This window comes from Egretta garzetta, unplaced genomic scaffold (genome assembly GCF_000687185.1).
Source record: "Egretta garzetta isolate BGI_Z169 unplaced genomic scaffold, ASM68718v1 scaffold368, whole genome shotgun sequence".
Lineage (NCBI taxonomy): Eukaryota > Metazoa > Chordata > Aves > Pelecaniformes > Ardeidae > Egretta > Egretta garzetta.
The window spans coordinates 2,953,228-2,973,316 of NW_009260684.1; the positions used below are offsets into that span (position 1 = coordinate 2,953,228).

General features: G+C 48.2%; 1 protein-coding gene across 11 annotated transcripts in view; it reads left to right on the forward strand.

The window, feature by feature from the left end:
• Positions 1–20,089, forward strand: part of SCMH1 (Scm polycomb group protein homolog 1) — a 58,512-nt gene that overhangs the window by 15,536 nt on the left and 22,887 nt on the right. For all 11 annotated transcript variants that reach the window (XM_035901215.1, XM_035901216.1, XM_035901214.1 and 8 more), the window contains 2 exons: positions 650–738; positions 1,726–1,969. In XM_035901215.1, coding sequence (XP_035757108.1) covers positions 650–738; positions 1,726–1,969 — 333 coding nt within the window. The remainder of the gene's footprint in view (positions 1–649; positions 739–1,725; positions 1,970–20,089) is intronic.

Consider the following 20,089-nt stretch of genomic DNA (forward strand, 5'->3'; position numbering starts at 1 on the left):
CAAAGATGGTGTTTTGTGATATCTGGAGACTTTCGTTGGTTGTGCAGTTGTACTCAATGCCAGAGACCCAGAGCGTGTGAATTTACTTTTTTCTTCCCAGAAGCTCCTTCCTGTTATTTCTCTACTTTTTTTCACAGATGATGTCAAGCCAAAAATTGCCATCCTTTCCTGCAATGATTAAATCTGTTCCCCAGCCAAGTCACAACCTCTTTATTTCTTCAGGTTAGCTTGCCTGCAGCTCATTCTAAAAGGTAGAAGAGGCCACCCAGAAGCTGAGATTCCCTACTGAGGAAGAAATTCCATAGTCTGAGTGTGCACTTGCTGATTCATGTCTCCCCTGTAGTAGGATCATTGAAGCTGCCAGCACTAGTGCTGCACAAAGTGCTCTGCCTGTATGGTCAATGTACAGACTTTTGTTATGATAAGCAAATATTGCAGTCAAACATCCATTTCCAGATGTTTCTTTTCAACACCATGATGTTTTGCATTCAGAGTATCTGAAAGAGGTCAAACTTACAGTGTGAGGAGGAGGGTGGTGTGGGATCACAATGTGTGCCCGCTGCAAAGTTCCCATCAGAGCAGGCATGTGCTGCCCAATCCAGTGGCCCCCACAGCCTTAAAGTCGCCATTTCTGCTTCCTTCTCTGCAGGCTTTCGCCTGAATGCCTCCTCTTGGCCCATGTTCCTTCTGAAGACTCTGAATGGAGCAGAGATGGCTCCTGTCCGGATTTTTCACAAGGTATTTTACTGTACTGTTTGTGAAGACACCCTTCTGGCATGTCCCCTTTACTGCAGAGCACCAAAATCACAGCTGGCGTCTCATGTGAGATCTGCTGATCCCAGAGGAGATGAACATTGCCCAGCTTTGCCATGGTGCTGCTTCTCTAGGACAGATCCATACCCTCTACTTCTGTGTCATAGCAGTGTCAAGATGCAGACAGAGGTCTACTAAGAAAGTGGCTTGGGCTTCAGTGCTTGGGCCTGAGATGTGCTTGTTTTTCACTTGGGCTGCAGGTGCTACTTAAAGTGAGGGATGCAATATGTGAAAGTCAGCACCTCTCTGAAACTTTTTAATGTACCAGAGCTTGCAAGGAGTGCAAATATTGCTGTGAGGCAACACTGCAAGTATGATTTCATAGTTTGTATTCTCACTCCCTTTGTGAAGTCGGAGAGAGACAGAAGCCAGTCTAGAGGCATGCACTGTGGTATGGGACAGTTGGTGTGGCTTTAGTGTATCTCAAGTGTAAAAAATAGGGAGAACAAGCCCAGATGAGGATGGATGGCATCTAGCAAAAGCATGTCTAGCAAAGCTGAAGGTGGGGGAAGAATGATGGAGAGAAACTGTCATATCTCAGGTTTTCCTGCTCTGGGATAATGAGGTGAGAGGATCCCAGAGAGGCTTTTTTCTTTGGAGCTCTATTTTCTGCCTGTGGTGCATGACAGACTTGTCACAGGGTGTAGTGTTAACCTATCACTGTCTGGATTTGGTCCAGCCGCCAGGTGATGGCAGAGCAGTCAGTAGCGGACTTCGTTGCCTCTTGGCTTAAAGGGCACATGGTTGTGTAGCTAGGCCAGTGTGTGCACACCTACTTGGGGTTCAAATCCAGCCCACTAGCTCCCTTCTTCATCTGCTTGTGGAGGTGAGTTTTCTGATGGAGGGGACAGCCCTAGTCTGGGGAGGCACTGGCATATCCTCTTTGAGCACATTTTCAACTTCTTCTTGTAGGAACCACCATCTCCATCCCAAAACTTCTTCAAGACAGGTATGAAGCTGGAGGCAGTGGACAGGAAGAACCCTCACTTCATCTGCCCGGCCACCATTGGGGAGGTGAGAGGTTCTGAGGTCCTCATAACATTTGATGGCTGGAGAGGTGCCTTCGATTACTGGTGCCGATATGATTCCCGGGACATCTTTCCCGTAGGCTGGTGCTCGCTGACTGGAGATAATCTGCAGCCCCCTGGAACAAAAGGTAAGGCTCACATTGTTGCTTCCCTGTCTTCCTCCTCTACTCAGCTCTCAAAGGGCAGCAAAACAGGCAGAGGCCAGCAGCAAGGACATCTGGGTGCCCTGTCTGCTGCTTCATGTGTGGTAAAGGTGCAGAAGATCATACCTATTAGCAGTGTGACAGCCTGGCATCAAGGTGCTAAGGAACAGCTGTCCATAAAGATGGATAAGATGATGGCTCGCTGGAGGGATGGTGCTGTACAACATTGCTGAGGTCTGCTTCTCTTCAGGAGTTCCCTTGGAGTCTTTCCTGCGTCTTTAGAACATGCATTCATAGGGGCTTTTTCACAGGGCCACTGGGCTATTTGTGGATATAATAAGGGAATAATGAGAAGTTGCAGGGCTGCATCTGTTTGTACTTCCGACGGTTATCTTGCTCTGCCTTATGCTGTGATCTCTGCTGTGAACATGGAAAAAGCAGGTCTGAATCAGGTCGTACCTGCCTTGTTCCTTGAGCTGTGATTGTTGGTTAGGAATGGTATTGGGGAACTTGCTACCTTGCAAAGGTCCGGGCATTGGCTGTTGAGATTTTCAGATGTGTCTCTAGCTTGCTAGCATTGCAGTTGTGTTTAGGACCAGGGGAGCTGTCATTGTCCTCATGCACATCCTTCTGGCATTTGCTGGCTGGCAATTCCAGTCAATGAAATGAAAAGCAGGAGAGCAACCTCTCTACTGGAGCTGAAGGATTACTGAGGAGAGGCATTTCTGTGATGAGACTGTTCCTCTTGAAAATCCAGGGTCAGCTTGTGCTAACCCATCATGCTGGTGTTTTCTTGTCCTTCCTTGATGTGAGCCTGTGCTGCAAGGTTGGTATTGGGGTGGGTTGCCTGAGGTCATCTCGCATGGCCTGTGTGCAAGCCAAGCTGTGGGCTCCCCTCGGGTGGACATGATTTCTGTTATGGTTGGGAACTGAAAGGCGCTCTCGCTGTTTATCTTGGATTTCTTCATTTGGCCTTGATGTTCCCTGCCTCTCCCTTGCTTCCTGCTGTTTGTTTGCATCCTGCCCACTGCCACCCTGCAGGCTCCGCAGAGCTGCTGGGGACCTCCCAGCTGGTGGCTGACCTATCCAGCAGTGCCCTGGAGTCAGGAGCTCATGCACAGCATCTCCAAGGTGCTTCTTGGGTACCTCATGAGTGGTTAAAGACATGCTTGTGTTGGGTGGGAGCTTTCCTGGCAGTAAACTGGGGGTGGAAGGTTTCAGGAGCAAGGTGGAAGCCGCCTTCCTAGGAGAAGTGGGAACCTCTGTCTGACCCGTGGTGCCCAGTGCAGGCAGCTCTGTTCCCCTCCAGCCTCCCTGTGCCACGGGATGAAGCTGTGAGCAAGCAGAGCATCCAGAAATAACGCCCTATCATGGGGTGACACTGTGGTAATCTTGAGAAGCGTTTGCTTACCCCCTTGGCAGGCTGCAGTGACAGGCTCTCCCTCTCACATTGGCTCCGTCACCAGAAACTCTGCAGTTCCCACTAATGTACAAAAACAGTGAACCCCTAAAGTCACATCTCCCCACTCCCGGGCAGAGGCAGCCCTTGCTTTCCGGCAGATTTCTGCTCTCTTTGCCTGGTTTTCAAGTACTGTAGCAAAAGCGGGGGTTGGCAGAAGTTACATGAGCCAAGCAAAAGTGCCGTGGAGTCGGGATGAGCCTTGTCTTTGTGGTATTTTACTTTCCTTGCTGTGGCTCCCCTCTCCCTTTCCTGCCGTAGACTTTCCAATTTCCATTTTGTGGGATTCAACCAAAAGAAGGGAGTGCTAGGAACTTTTCTCGTCTGTAATTAAATTCCTCCGTTGTTCCTTTACTCCTCAGCCCTGCTTTGGATGAGGGTTGAGCACAGTCCTCCCAGGACCTGAGAGTGCTGCTCTTGGCAGGGTTGGAGGATGCTTCACTGCAGGGGGATCCCCCTTTCCTTCAGCTCCAATAAAGCTTCCCTGTATGCCAGCCTGGAGCATGCAGGACCATGCAGTAGAGTCGGGGAGGTTCCCTTTCCTGGTGAGAATTCCCCTTAAATCAGGAAGACCGGGGGAGACAGGCAGGAGGTCGGTGCTAACCACGGTTTTACTGGGCTCTGCTCACATAACGGACTGACTGTCTTTGCCCTGAGCAGATGGGTACCAGCAGGGTGAGGAGTGGAGAAGTCCTGCAAAGAGTTAACTCCATTGAGACTGATGGCTTCCTGAGCGAAAAGAGGCCTTGTGAAATGAGCTCATGTTGAAGGGAAGCAGAAGTTCAAAGAGGCCAGGCATGTTTATTTAATGCTGGTAACTTAATTCATCTCTAATCTGTCCCTTCTGCTGGTTGCCAACAGAGGTGGAGTGCAGGGCTTCTCCCAGGCACATCCCCTGTATGGCTCCAGGGCCTCCCACTCCCAGCAGTGTTTGCTTAGCTGGGGCAGCTGGGCAGGGTGCTGGTGGAGCTGGGACCCGGCCAGCCATGCCGAGGGGAGCTTTCAGGAGGGCACGTGTGTGTGTGAAGGGAAGAAAGGGAGGTCAAACAGTGAGGAGGAACAGCTCTCTGCACACCAGGTTGGTAATTACATTGCTCTCAGGATGTGCTGTCTTGTGGTGGCCTGCTGGGAGAGCTCCTCTGCAGCCGGCGGCCAGATGGCTGCAGACTCCCAGGCGTCTCCTGGAGCTCCGCTCTCAATGGAGCACAGCTTGGAGCTGGAGGGTTCAAATAAACATGCTCCACAGGGGAAACGTAGCTCCAGGGGTGCCTGCGCACGTGGTCGGTCCTGATCCTCTCTGCTCCTTGTCAGCCAGGGGGCTGGCGTTGGAAGTTGGCTCTGCTGGGCTTACAGAGCAGGGCAAAATGCAGCAGAGCTTGTCCTGTGCATTCTCGGCATCTCCATGCCAGCTTGGCAGCAGTTGGGGAAGGCAGGTCCCCATGACCATTCCAAAGGAAAGGGGGGTTCTGGGGGGCTGCAGCAAGCTTCCTCCAGCTTCCCACCAATGTCACCGGGGCACTCCTGGGGTTGTCTCTTGGGCAGGAATTCCCACTCCACTCCTCAGATGTAGTGTACAGCATCTTATATGTCTTTTCATGCCTCTTACACATGTGCTGTTTTACCATTAAACATACATCCTGTGCTTTTAGGAATATAAGGTGAGGTGGACTAAGAGCTGGATGGCAGCTTTGAGCTCTGCTCGAAGGGCAGACTGTGTTAATGGTAGTTTCTGCAGTTACCTTGCACAGGAGGTGCTCATGACTTGTGGGTTCACTGCAGAGTTTGAGAAATTAGCTTTTTTGACTATTTCTGGAAGAGCTGTTTGCATGTCTGTTCTGAGTCAAGCAGTCATCTTAGAGAAATACTGACAGAGATATTTATCTGTCACAGCATATATACAAAACCCAGCTGAATTAAGGTTGTGTGGGGCATGGAACCCAAACTTACTGCAAAGGTTTTGGACTTTCCCGTTGCATGGTGGGGTCAGATTTTCAGAATTAGGGCAAAACAGAGGAGAATAGTGTTTATCCGTCTTTAGATACTGCAGCACACAAAAGTAAGGCCAAAATACACTGCGTGCACATTACTAATGACATGGGTTTTTTCAACAGAAGACCCTGAAGGTGTGTTGGGTAGGGAAGGAATTATCCACATCTGCCAGGCCCGTGTGCTTTTCCATTTGAGTCATGTAGTGACTCAACTGACATGGTAGCAGATACAGTGCAGGAGGTAGCTGATACTTCTCAAGCTGAGAGCTTCAAGGTTTAGATTAAGTTTGTGACGCACATGAGCAGTGGTACAGGGCTGTGCACTGTAGCAATGCTGGGTAGAAATGTAAATTGGGAGGAAAGCAGAGACTGAAGGAGTAAAATACATAGGTCAGCTGTTGTGGGTTAGTCCTGGTGGGCAGCTGAGCCCCCCCAGCTGCTCGCTCACCCTCCCGGCAGGATGGGACAGGGAATTGGAAGGGTAAAACTGTGGAAAGTGGTGAGTTGAGATACAGACAGTTAGTAGGTAAAGCAAAAGCTGCACATGCAAGGCAAAGCCAGGCATTCATTCCCTGCTTCCCATGGGCAGGCAGGTGCTCAGCCATCCCCAGGACAGTCGGGCTCCGTCACGCGTAACGGTGACTTGGGCAGACAAACGCCATCACTCTCAATGTCCCCCTTTCCTCCTTCTTTCCCCCAGCTTTTCTTGCCAACCACAGCATCATATGGCCTGTGATATCCCTGGGGTCAACTGTCCCAGCTGTGCCCCCCTCCCAACTTCTTGTGCCCCCCAGCCTCTTGCTGAGTAGGCACCATGAGAAACAGAGAAGACCTTGACACTGTGCAAGCCTGGCTCAGCAATAGCTAAAACATGGGTGTGTTATCAACACTGCTTTGGTCACAAATCCAAAACACAGCACCATACAATCTACTGTGAAGAAAGTTAACTCTGTCCCAGCCAAACGCAGTACAGTACTTTTGAAAAACTTTTTGCAGGCATTTTACTTTTTCTAAACTTCCTGCTCCTTGGGGAGTCTGTGGGCAACTTGAGGTTTCATGGCTCTTAAACAGGACAGAAAAAATCCTGTTCTTGGATCGCTCACATAAGTGGAGCGTGGATTTGGAAAGCTGCTTTGGAGAGTCACTCTCCGTTATAAGCAGTACAGAAAATCAATACTTAGGATCGACCTAAAGAACGAGGATTGTTGCTTAGTTACTTTAAATCATGTCTGGAGAGAAAGAGGAGGCAGAGGCACACACAGATGGAGGTGCCACTGCTAAGGTTCACGGCAAAACGGATTGAAGAGGGAAATACGAGACTGTGATAAAAATCATGTGCAAGCCTGGCTCAGCAATAGCTAAAACATGGGTGTGTTATCAACACTGCTTTGGTCACAAATCCAAAACACAGCACCATACAATCTACTGTGAAGAAAGTTAACTCTGTCCCAGCCAAACGCAGTACAGTACTTTTGAAAAACTTTTTGCAGGCATTTTACTTTTTCTAAACTTCCTGCTCCTTGGGGAGTCTGTGGGCAACTTGAGGTTTCATGGCTCTTAAACAGGACAGAAAAAATCCTGTTCTTGGATCGCTCACATAAGTGGAGCGTGGATTTGGAAAGCTGCTTTGGAGAGTCACTCTCCGTTATAAGCAGTACAGAAAATCAATACTTAGGATCGACCTAAAGAACGAGGATTGTTGCTTAGTTACTTTAAATCATGTCTGGAGAGAAAGAGGAGGCAGAGGCACACACAGATGGAGGTGCCACTGCTAAGGTTCACGGCAAAACGGATTGAAGAGGGAAATACGAGACTGTGATAAAAATCACTGAGAAGAAAGAAGAGAGAGATAAGAGGCTGGTTAATGATTGTAGTTTCCGGGGCCACCTGCCCCCAGCAGGGAGGTGGGATGAGGGAAGTTCCCCATCAACAGAAGCCTTGCAGAGAGGAGATGCATCTGCTTCTGTTATCCATGGGAAAATTGGGTTCTCACAACTGATCACAGACTAGAGGGAAGTTCAGTCCTTTGTAGTCAGGGAAACTCACGTTGGAAGAGGATCTATGAGAAGTTCTTTTCCTTTCTGAAGTGGTTTGTGGGATGGAGAGCTGTGAGCCCCAGGGGGAAGAGAAACCAAACCGGGGTCTTGTCAGGTACCTCTGCAAGGCGGCTTCCGGCTCTGAGGTCTTCACCCAAGAAGATGATGCACTGAGGAGTCTCTCTACACCAGGTGAAAGGACACAGGCTGGAGAAAAGGGACAGAGCAGATGGGATCAGGGCTTTCTGCCAGTACATGCTGATTATGGGCACAGGAATCCTTCAGATTTTCTGCAAGGTCTAGGTTTTTACACAAGAAAGCATGTAGAACTCTCTTGTTTACACAAAATCGAAGAAATGCATGCATTTTTCTGGGTTTTATGCTACAGTATCAGGAACTAAATTTAGCTATGATTTGCCTCAAAAAGCAGATGTTTACAGGACCCTCAGGAGCCCTGCTTACAGCTGAGCACTGGTGGCTGTGTGCGTGATCCCAACAGTACTGCTGCTGGAAGATGCTGTGGCAGGGGCAGTCTTCCCTGCAGCTCATTTTCCAGGTCCTGAAAAATCCCGATTTAATCCATGCCTGCACTAGGACCTTCCACACACACACATGCATAAACATGCTTCCTCCACTGTAACAGCGTCCCTTCAGTCTGCTCACCCATGTTTAGTACATCACTGCTGGAGGGCAGGGAAATACTCTGACCTTAAAAACAAGGATGCAGGGGCACACGCAGCCTGCAGCAACCTGCTCACAGTCACAAGTATTGCCGTCAAAGTCTGTAACTTAGAAGGTCCTTGTGCCATTCCTCCATTTGGGCTATGCCTCCAGCTGATGCCGGCTTCCTCTGGAGTTCCCTGATGGGTTCGTTTACACCCTTTTCCACCCTTCTGGATGCTCTGTAAGAGAGAGAGGTGTGACGCCACTCTGTGTGTGGGAGAGGGGCAGCAGTGAAAGTGTTAAAGCTGGGCGGGCAGAGCTGGAAGCAGCCGGCACTAGAATTTGGAGGAGTGGAGTCGCTGCCTTGGCACCAGCCCAGCTGGCGGAGAGGCCCTATGCCCAGCTAGGTCGGGAGAGCTAATGGGCACAGGGAGCTGTGGCGAGGGCAGTGGAGACCCTGGTGCTCGGTGTTGTTAAACAGCAGGTACTTACCTTGACTGCCTTTGCCGTGGTCTGCTGCAAGCTGTCAGCACACTGCTCCCTCTCCCTAGGCTTGGCTGCCTTGAGAGCCTTTCCCTCTGCTTGCAAAGCAAGCACAAGTTAATAGTTTTAGATAGTTACCATGGGGATATGTTGAAGTGGAGCTCACATCCACCCCTGGACTTGCCATCTGTTGCACACATTACACAGCCCACCCGTATTGCCGAAGAGACCAGAGCATGCTGGCAGGGCCTGGCCTGCCCTTGCATGGGTGCTGCGCCGGGAGCAGTAACTCCAGGAGGTAACAGAGGCACAAAATGCCGACCCTGGATAGAAAGTTCATGAAGTTCTTCATCTCTTGCCACTGTTGCTGCCATGTGATTTATTAGTTAACAGCTTGGTGTCTTCAAATTAACTTGATGATCGGATGCTAGATTTTCTGCCTGTGGATGAAGGTAATGTCTATTTTATGACTTTTCTTTATTTTTTTATGTTGTGTTGTTTCTCTTCCTCCTATGGGGCAAGAATACAGCGGTGGGTGGAGGTGCTTCATCAGGAGTAGCTGGCAGGGTAACACTCAGGTGAGCTCCTGTGCTTTACTGCTTGGAGGAGATGGAAAAATATTAATTACTGTCACTTCAGGACTGAGCTGGGATTTGGAGCTCATACATCAAGCTGGGTGATGTTAGTTTGTGTCAGGGTGGCTGGATTTGGGACCACCCAGGTAGAGCTTATATACCAGCAGCAGGAGAAGGCTACACAAAGAAGTTCAGCATTTTCTCTTTTATTCACGAGTCTGATGTACGTGCAGCTATGGTTCCTCGGTGTTGCTGCCTTTGAGACTGCTATCAGAAGATCCCAAGAAAAAATCCTGAGATGTTTGGAGCACAGAGCCAAAGCCCTTAGCAGTAATCCTGGCTTGACTGGATGTGTGCCCTGGAATATGCACTGGCTTTGGAGGTCTGGGGGCTTGGCCGAGAGCAGCACTGCAGGAGGGTTTACTGCTCCCTCACCCCTCTTTGGATGCTGACAGTGCCTGTGGTTCAGCAAACAGCAAATCTCTGGCTCAGCGGGAGTGGTGAATCTGGTGTGTCAGAGACCTGATGTTACTGCATGATGCCTTGGGGCTTGGCAAGAGCCTCTGAGAAGAGGAGATGACCTGGGAAAGGCAAAGTTTCCATCATCGCCCAGCCTGTCCTTCCTCCCAACTTGACTTTTCCTCATGAGTTTTATTCTAAAATATTCCATAACCTAGAGAGCCTGGGTTGCATTGAGGATGTTTCCTTCCCTTTTCCATCCTGTTTCCTGGCCCAAAGCAGGATTTCAAAATGTAAGGACTTTACTGAGTCTTTTTCAGGACATTTCTATGGAGCATCGCTGTTGAAACCTTCCTCTCTTTGAGTGAAGGACGCTGGGGTCGCTGCGCCATTTCCACAAGATCTCTGACCGGTAACAGTGCTTCTGCTGATGGGATGTGGTGCAAGGCCGTGGATGAAGCTTGTGCAGGCTGAAGGTCTGAGTGCTTTCAGGATGGAATTGGACAAACTCAGGGAAAAGCAGTGGTCCAGGGCTTTTATTTCTGGGAGACTAAAAGTGTCTGTCTCGGGTTGCAATGAGCTGCTGGTTACAAGCAGGGCTGGTGTCTTTGCCCTAACCATCCTCCACTGCCAGGTTTGGAAGCGGAGTTAAATAAGTCTGAAGTGTGCCCAGTGTAACAGTTTGTACATCTTTAGGAGAACCACGGGAGAGCACAGTTTCCCATCTAGATGAAGTGGTTTAAACATGTAGTACTAAGAAGCTTCATGTCGAGGATTTAGGGCTCCACGCCTGGTTTCTGCTTGTCACCAGCACACACATGCCAGCCATTGGTGACAGGAGCTTGGTCCCTTATAGGGATGCCACTTCTGATGCAGGCAAGTGCCAGAGGAACCAGACTCATCGGCCAGAGCCTTCTCACAAAGGTCTATACAGGCTGTGCGCGGTTGATGGGATGGTTGTGATCGGAGCAGTGTATGTGCATATGGGAGAAATGGGTCCATTTTGGTGGGATTTTTCACAATGATGTCATGGGAGCAAGAACATTACCATCTCCTTGTGACCTACTGGGTAGTTTCTTCATTTTTTTGTTTCCTCCCCATTTTTTAGAAAGGGGAAGTAAATGCTGTTGAGCCCAGCTCTAACTCCCACTTTGCTGAGCAGGTATATGTTGCCACGGCATGCATTTTTGTTGAATCTAGGAACCTCATACTGAATACACAGCCCCACTTGTTATAAAGATCGGACCTTTTGCAGCTTGTCACAGTTCTCCTCTTGATCTTCGGTATTTTTATAACTTCTGAACAGCTTTAAAAAAGAACAAAAGGTGGAATAAACCGCACCCACCTAGCAGGCTCCTTGTTCTTTGTGCACTGATATGTTGAAGGTGTTCTGCTAATATTTAACCAGAAGCCAGAGCTAAAAAAAGAGCTTCAGAGAAGATCAGAACAAGCAGAAACCCCAGGAACAGTCCTGAATATGGCAAGAATACAGAAACATTTTGATTCTCAGCATGGGGCTTTGGAAACCCACTGGTAATTAACTCCCAGGGGCAGAAGACATGATCCATCAGTAGATTGACTGTGGTGGCCTTTCATGCCACATACTCTCACTGAATGTATGTTCTTGAGCTGGCTGGATATAAATAGCAGTATAGCCATGCTGCTGCAAACTTCCTGTGGGCTGTAAATCTGTGAAAAACTGGTGACATCTCTCCTGCTGCTGGTGTAGTTCAGGTTGGCTTGGGCATGCTTGCACAAGCTGAAGTCTTACCTGGTCTGCAGGTTGGTTGTTTCCTAAGGCCATGGCTCTGGGATTTTCTTGAGGACTGCAATGTGGGCCAAACGTGTCAGTTGTCCCCAGTGCTTTTGGCAGCCCTCTGTGGGTACATGCTCTGCTGATGGCCTCTCCTGAAGCACTGAGCCCGGAAGAGCTGCAGTACAATGGTTTTTCTGAGGTGTGGAAATGAGTCTATTTATGTTGTCAGTGTCTGTGTCAGGACCAAAGGTGCCAGTTCTGCTCGTGTGCCATCTGCTGAACAGCTCCAGTGCGTCACAGGTGGGCTCCTGCAGTTGCTGCTGGAGTATTCACCTATGTCCTTGGGCACTGTCACACAGGAGGTGATCTCAGCCTGGCTTTGGGGTAATGTCCTGGTTTTGGCTGGGATAAAGTCAATTTTCTTCGTGGTAGCTGGCATAGTGCTTTGTTTTGGATTTAGGATGAGAAGAATGTTGATAACACACTAGTGGTTCAGTTGTTGCTGAGCAGGGCTTACACTGGTCAAGGACTTTTCAGCTTCCCCTGCTCTGCCAAGGGCTCAAGAAGCTGGGAGGGGTCACAGCCAGGATAGCCGACCCCAAATGGACCAAGGGCTATGCCAGACCATATGGCATTATGCCCAGTATAGAAACTGGGGGGAGTTGGCCGGGTAGCAGGGATCACTGCTTGGGGACCAGCTGGGCATCAGTCAGCAGGTGGTGAGCAATTGCATTGTGCATCACTTGTTTTGTATATTCTTTTTTTTTCCCACTGCTGTTTTATGAAACTGTCTTTATCTCAACCCATGGGTTTTACCTTTTTCCTGATTCTCTCCCCCATCCTGCTGGGGAGGGGGTGAGTGTGCAAGAGGCTGCGTGGCGTTGAGCTGCCCGCCGGGTTAAACCACCACAGGTAATCAAATTAAGATCGAGTATTGAAGTTCAGATTTTTACTTGATTTTGTTCTGACTTTGCCAATAAATATTGGCATTGCCGTTTCTCTTGGAGCTCCCTGATCACCCCTGTATGTCTTCTTTCACCTGCTAGTGCATCCCCTCAGTCAGGAGCCTGAGTTTCGACTGCTGATGCATTTCTCATGCTGGAGCTGCCCAGCTCAGTTCTCATCTCCTTTTTGTAGTTCAGAATTTGGCCATTTTAATTCCATAGCTGCTTCACAGCTGGTTAAAACAACACACTGTTGCAACAGCTTTATTTTTGCAGTGGACTGGAGAAGATGAGACTAACAAGGGGGATCACAGCACGCAAGAATCCAGGTTGTGCTCCAGCCAGTTTATTTGAAATAAGAGGTAGTGGGATGGTGACAGGAGGAAAACTGCTGATTTGGGATGTGAAGAGGGTGATTATAGACAAATTTGGCATTTGCTTGTCCTTTGCAATTGAACCATATGCCCTGGTAGACTTACTGCATCTCCTTGTTGTCCGACCTGGTAGCTGGGCTAGGAGGAGGAGCTGTGTTCCAGCCAGGCTGGGGGAGCTGGTAGCCCCTGTGCTCTTGGCTGCACCTGCGAAGGAGCATCTGACTGGCCTTGCAGAACTGGACCCAGAGTTAAGTTGTCTGAGCCCTGGAGAAATAAGAAACGATGCTATCACAAAGGGTGCAAGCCAAGGCCACCAGCTTTATAAAAATGGGCTGCAAAGATTGCTGGATGCTGGCTGATATAAGCGAGTATCTCTCTAAGGGTGATGAGGATACTCTGCGTAGGGTAAATAACAGTGCTGTTGCAGTATGGGCTGTAATTCTGTTGTGGGCTTCCTGTGCAATCCAGATCTGCACGCTAAATCCCTTGAACGAGCCCTGCTGTCCAAAATCAGCATTTTTCTCTGCGGTGTAAATGCCTGTGCCAGGTCTGTTCCCAGCATGGTCTTTCTGCTCCTTTGCTTTGCCTTCTGGGAGCTGGAAGAGGGGATGGCAGGGAAGAAAGGGGCTGAAGAAGCCAGAATGTGCTGCTCCTCCAAACTCCAGCTGTATAATTGGCAGTGTGAGACATTTATGGCTGGTTATGCAGATGTTCCACAGCAAACGTGCTGTGAGATGAGGGGCTTATGAGCTCCTATTCAGGGAGAAGCTTGCTTGGCTGCTCCAGTGGTGGCAAGCATGATGCAGTTTTCCCTTAACCAAATGCTAGCCTTTGCATTATTTTATAAAAAAGATGCATAACTCAGTTTACACATTCATTTTATAATGCTACCCAGTGGATACAAAGCAGTTAGTTTGTTTCCTGTATGGGGGAGAAATTAAGACCTGGGTTTTGGGACTAAGTAAATCTGTGTGCTCAGCACTGAACTGAAAGTTTTTGCTGAGGAAAACGATTTGGGCATCCTTGCTCTTCACAGTGCCATTGCCGTCTTTGTCTCTGATCATGAGCCAGTCGCTTATCTCTTTATTTTGCCATCAGCAGAATGGGGACTGCACTGACCCCCAGGGCATTTTGATGAATAAGTCTATTGTGTTGCACATCCGTAACACTTGTTGTGCTGGGTCTCAAAGCACTTTCCCCCTGCAGCGAGGAATATCTGCACACGTACTCTAAAAAGCTTCAATAACTGCTAGGTAATAAAAAGAGTTACTGTTTCTGAAATGATGCTGAAACTGGTTAAAAACATTACAAGATACTGTACATTGTATGCTGAGCAGAAGAGCCAGAGCAGTGTGAAGGAACTCTTGAAATTTCTCAATCTGATCAAAGAGTTTTCTTGATAGGGTGAGTGAAGGGCAGGCTTTGGGTGGCTGTCGGCATGCAGTGGGACAAGGCAGAGCTTAGCCCTGCCTGAACATATCCTGGAAAGGCTGGAACTCTGTGGAAATGAGAATCCAGGGATCAGCTGCAGATTTGGGGCTTTTTGCTTGATTTGTACCCAGAGTAATGAGGATTTCTATTCAGTCGGTTTCTACCATGACGTCCCACATCCTGATCTCATTTTCTCAAAGTGGAATCTTTTTCCCTGGCTCTTTCTGGCTGCTGCTGTGCTTTGAGCTGATGCTCTTGTGCAGTGAACATTACAAGTTTTCCCTCCTGAAGGAGCACCAGGCAGCTCAGAGCGCTCCATTTTGCATCTGAAGGTAGGAGTGGTTTTCTCCACACTTATTACTTTATGTTTATCAGTGTGACAGTCACCTGCTGTTTTCTTGCCCTGAAACTCGGTCTCCTAGCTTCTCCCTGGAGCTGCTTATGGGCTGCCACCACCCTGTCTGCTCTGGGAAGTGTGCATCATTAGAAAACTTTCTCCGCTCACCAGCTCACTTGTGAATACGTTGAGCAATGCAGATCCTGCTGCGGATCCCTGTGCATGCCACATAGACCTCTTTCCTCCACAAGAATGACTGTTTGCCCCTACCTCTTCTAAATCTTGATTTATTCCTATAGAAAACTTCCTTCTTATCCCGGGGCTCTATAGTTTTTATAAAAGCCTTTGGTGAGGATCTCAGAGACTTTGTGGAAAGGCGGGTAGGCTGTGTCACATCCATCCATGAGGTCACTCACCAGTTCCAGGTTCTCAAGGCCAGGTTTCTGTGTTGACACTGCCCAAGTAGGTCCAATTCCTCTCGGGGGCTGTGTTATTGGATAAAGCCTGTGTTGTTTCGGAAAATGTTTTAGCCAGATGCACTTTCTGCTTCGGTAAAATTAGCTACTTGGATTTAGCAAATGACTGGCTGAATGGGGTGGACGGTGATGTACAGAAGGGCAGCTTTGGTGATACAGAGGTCTCTTTGGGTTGTGAGTTCTGGGGTTTGATGTGTATAAGCAGATCCTGCAGGTCCAGAATAGGGATCTTCTGGTCTTCATCTCCAGCAGTGCTGACTGCAATCTTCAGTTGTTCTTTTTTGCGTATCCATGTGTGGTTATAATTAGAAGCAAGACGTTTGGGACATTTTGCAATACCGTTATTGGTCTGGTACTTCGGGCAAGTTGCTAAACCTCTGGCTGTCAGTGTGTTGCCCAGCATCTCTGATATGTGTTGCAAGGTGTAGTGAATGCCTGGGAAGCTTTTTAAGATCCCTGCCTGCACTGCCTTCGGCAAGTGCCGAGTGTAATTGCCAATATGGTTTAGGGCACACAGGAATGCTGCCTTGACAGCTGTAAATGTAAGATTTGTGCAAAAAGCAAATAGCAGTTGCTGGTATCACTGTGACTCGAGACTGTTTTGGGTTTTTTTTAGTTGTTTTATTTTTCTAAATAAAACAACCATAAAAATGCCACAGCTTGTGCCAGTGGGATATACAGTGGCATCTGCAGTGCACAGAGCTCATCCAAGCACATGTAAACAATTAAAGTAAGAAAATTTCTGCTCCAGGCTGTGCAGATTTCTAAGCCTTTAAGAAATGGGACACTCATGATGAATGTTCAGAGCCTTTCTGAACATAGAGCACTGCTTTAGTTTTAAGTAGCCACTCTTCTTCATGTGCCTAGGGATGTCCTGCCCAAACCAGACATTAAAATGCAATCCCATCATTGGGATGAACAGGACAGAGACAGTTTTAGGGACTATGGGTTTGCATTTTAGTGTGTGCTGCCAGGTAACCACTGGCCTGTGAGGTCTGGGAGGGGAATCAGTGAATAAAGCACCTCATGGCTTTCAGCGAAGGCAACAGAAAGTTCCAGTAGTCGACAGCTGAAACTAGACAAATCTGATGTAAAAAGAAAAAGTGTCTTTGGGAGTTAAGAGAACTGATCATGAGAGCACCTAGAACATGCCAAACCATGCAAGCACTTGGATCCTCTTGCTGTATTACTGTGTTAGATATACCCTCTGATCTCTCAACCTTAGCTTGAGCAGACATTTTAGGCTGGAGAGCAGGAATCCCTACAGGAAATACTGAACTATCAGAATAATTGCATTCTGACTTTTAAATTCCAGGGTTTGGAGGATTGTTCTGAATTCCTGTGCTTGCAAGGAACCCATGTCTCCCACCCATGCTCTGACCTTTTCTCCTCTGTCTGCCTGACCTGCTGAAAACTCAGGACATACCAAGTCTTGACCCTTCCCAGAGCCCGCATATATGTCCCAGTCATGCTCGTGCTGGCCAGTGATGATGGTCTCTGCTTTGGGAAGAGTCACAGAGGGTTGAAGCTTTGACATCTTGCTCAGTCACTGAGCTCTGGTTCTTGTCCAGCTCCAGCCTTCAGGATGTCTAGGTTTGAACTGCTTCATCCAGGGAAGGATTCAGCCAGATCTCAACAAGACTGCTCTTCTCTGGCAGATTTGCTTATCTTAAATGTGTGTCTCTAACCCACATCTCTAAGTCGTGCTTCTGACCATGCAGTGCTGAAGATGGGACAAGGGGCAGCTGGAGCACCAAAAAACCACTGGATGGGTGGCCTACAGGGCATTCTGGTATCTCTGGAGAGAAGGGGTGTGAGCCACAGCTGCATCTGAGGGTGTCCTTAGCATGTAAAATGGAGATTTTGAGTTTGTGGTCCAGCAGCGGTTAGTAAACGCAGACCGTTAAATAGCTGGTGTATTGGAGAGAAAGGTAGGAAACTGTTCTCCATCTTCAACTCCTCCATTCCATATTTTCCTACATGTCTCATCCCAAGGACATAATTTTGTCTTCTTCAAACTATGACAAGCCTGAGATAAGCCAATAAGTGGCAAATGCTGCTCTCTAATATTGGCTAACCCTCAAAGTGTGGACAGCAACTTTACAGAGTATTCTGTAAATAATAGTTTGAGTCACAGTGTGGTGAGCAGCTGCAAGTGCTGCTGGTGCTGTGTGTCAACTGGCAAGGGATATTTTGTCATTAAGAAATAGAACCGAAAGTCTTGAATTCTCTGTCAAGTCTCTGTTTCTGCAGGAAGCTCAGGACTCTTGTTTAAACTAACCCTTCAGTGATTAATAGCCCAGTCAGTGGTGCCCATCTTTTCTTTGCCTCTGAGTTCAGCAGTGTTTGATCCTGCATCTTTAGGGTGATGTTTCTCACTGCAGCAAAACTGACCCGATGCCAGCTGGCCCAACAAGGAGCAGGCCCAACAAGGAGCAGGCCCAACGAGGAGCCAGCCCATTCCTCCATGTGTCCACCCTTGTGCTGACCAGGATGCCTGTATGTATGGCACAAGCCAAGACAGTTCAGCCAGCAGAAAACTTTTATTGATTAGTTTTCTGTTCCATTAATGAGCTGAAATGATTAACCACGAGTTCAGATCACAGAATAATTCAGGTCAGAAGGTATCCCTGGTGGCTGCATGGCCCAACTCCCTGCCTAAAGCAAGGCTCAGATTTGGAGTTGCGTTAGGTTGCTCAGAGCTCGTGTGAGCACCAAACCTGTGGGGCAGAGACATGCTGCTTTTCTCAGCAACAGCAAACTGTTGATTTTTTTAAGAGGTCCCCACTTGATTTTCTGAAAATTTGGCTCCTCTCAGTGGCTCATGTGGGGTGAAGCTGGGTACGAGGAAGAAGAAGGTGGGGTTGTCCCTGGCAGATGCTCACTGTTGGGCTGGCACTGTCACCAGCTGAATAAGACACAGTAAATTGAAACTTCTGGCAGTTAAAGGAAATGTGGGTGAAGCTTTGCAGCTGCCAGATAAGCTCACTTGCTGGGCACAGCCATTATTGCTGCCGGAGATTGGGGGTGTTGGGGTCGGTACTAGCAGGACGGAGCCCTCTGCACTGCTCCTTCCCGCAGCAATCCTCTGCTTCTTGACCATGTCCTCGTAACTTCAGGGGCTGAAATCCTGAAGGAAAGTAACAGGCACCTGGCAAAAACTTTCATTTCCTTTAGGAAGTATCCAGTCACTGGAAGTGGTTATAAATGCCTTGGTGACGAGACAGCAGTGTGGCCAGCTGTAACTCTGTGGGTTTGTGGCTGCGCCATTACCCTGCGGGTGCAGCTGGTGGGATGACTCTGCTCTGAAGTGGTTGGTGTCTCCTCGTCACACTGATTTTGCACAGCTCAACACATCTGGTAGGGGCAAGAGGAATGAATTAGCATGGGCAGGTGTTTTCTCAGATTCTGGTTAAAATCAAACAAAAAGCCAGGCAAGTCTGCTGCATGGTGTTGGATCATGGGATGATAAGACTTCGTTTCATTAAATTGCTCTGGGTCAAAACAATGTCTGTGCATTGTATCAGTGTCATTGAAGCAGCCACAGGAAAAAATATTAGTGCATATTCAGCACTGTATTCAGCATTGTATTGAGCAATACTGTTAGGCACAAAGCAACAATCTGGGTCATTTTCTGTGTGTTTATGCCCTGAGCTGGCTGCACGTTTAGATGTAACCTAGCCTGTTTCGTTGAACAGTCTTCTGTGCTGTAGCAGCTCCTCCACCCCTGCGGGAGCTGGGGCTGCAGCAGGGACGTGCTGCCAGGAGCGGCAGGCGCAGTGGAAACTCCTCTGGCGTGGCTGAATGAAATGAGGTTTCCTATCGTGTGGTCTGCCCACACCTAGTTCTGTGCTTTTATTGCCCTCAAAACAAAGCAGTGATTCTTTAAGCCTGGCAAATTAACGTTACCTGTAATCTCTTTACAGCTGAAGTGGACAATAGAACTTTCTAGCATTTATTGTGCCAAAAGATGAAATCATTTTTTATTATAAAATTATACAGTGAAAGCTTGCACACCAGGAGGTCGCCTGACGTCGGTCGCCTTTTCCCTGGCACTGGGATATTTCTCTGCGACGTGGTTCTAGCCTGGGAGCCTGGGTGCAGTTCAGGGGCTCTGCCTACTGCATCCCAACTTCCCAAATGCACCATTTCTGTGGGTTTTTCATTAGTAAAACCAAGATCATGTGTTTACTTCACAGTTTGTCTGTAGAATCCTTAATTTCTCTTCCAGGTTAGAGGAACCTCATTGCAGCACAGCTTGGTTTAGACCCTTAGCATTGGTGCAAACAAAATGCCCCCACATTGCTTTACACATCCCTTTGATGATGAAAAGTTTCTTTCAAGTATGGAGCACTTTACCTATGTTTATCCTTTTTCTATCAACTTGTGGGATTCTAGTTAATCCTTTAATACAAATATTTCTCCGCTGAGATCAGCCATGCACATATAAGACTGGAGGCACAGCGATTCAGTGATCAGTGCCTGTCCTATCTGTGCCATTCCTCTCTGCTAGCGCAGCTCAGTGCCAGGTGTCACCTGTAGCAGGTGACACTTGCTGTCCTGGAAAACCATCAACTGTAAGAAGCACTTGAGCTATTGTATTCCTTTTCTTGCCAGCAAAGTAGTCTTGCCTTTAATATTAACATCTCAAACAAGGAGGAGTAAACCCCTATTTCTACCACAATTCTCTGTATCTGCCTGACACAAAAAAAGACATTACTTGGGAAGTTAGACAGATCCCTGAATGACTGTGTGCTTCTTCCTGTCATCTGATACAGAACACTAGTGCACAAAAGCAAGGAAATAAAATTTAAACTAAAAAAAAAAATTAAGAGCACCAGAAGTCTTGCTCTGCCCATGTGGCAAGCAGAACGGGGCCGGTTCCTGGATGCACAGTGTTACTTGCACCAGTGCAAAGTGAGGTTAGGGTGGCTGTAAACCACCCGAAGACAACTGCAGGACATTCTGCGCTTCACTTCTTCTGCAGGTTACTCACAGATAAACCCAGGAGCTCAGTGTGGTAGGGCAGGGGCAGCAGAGTTCATCACCCCACAGCAGCAAATGGAAGCATACACAAGATTTGCCAGTGGCAGCGGTCACTGCTGGCAGCAGGCGGAGCGGCAT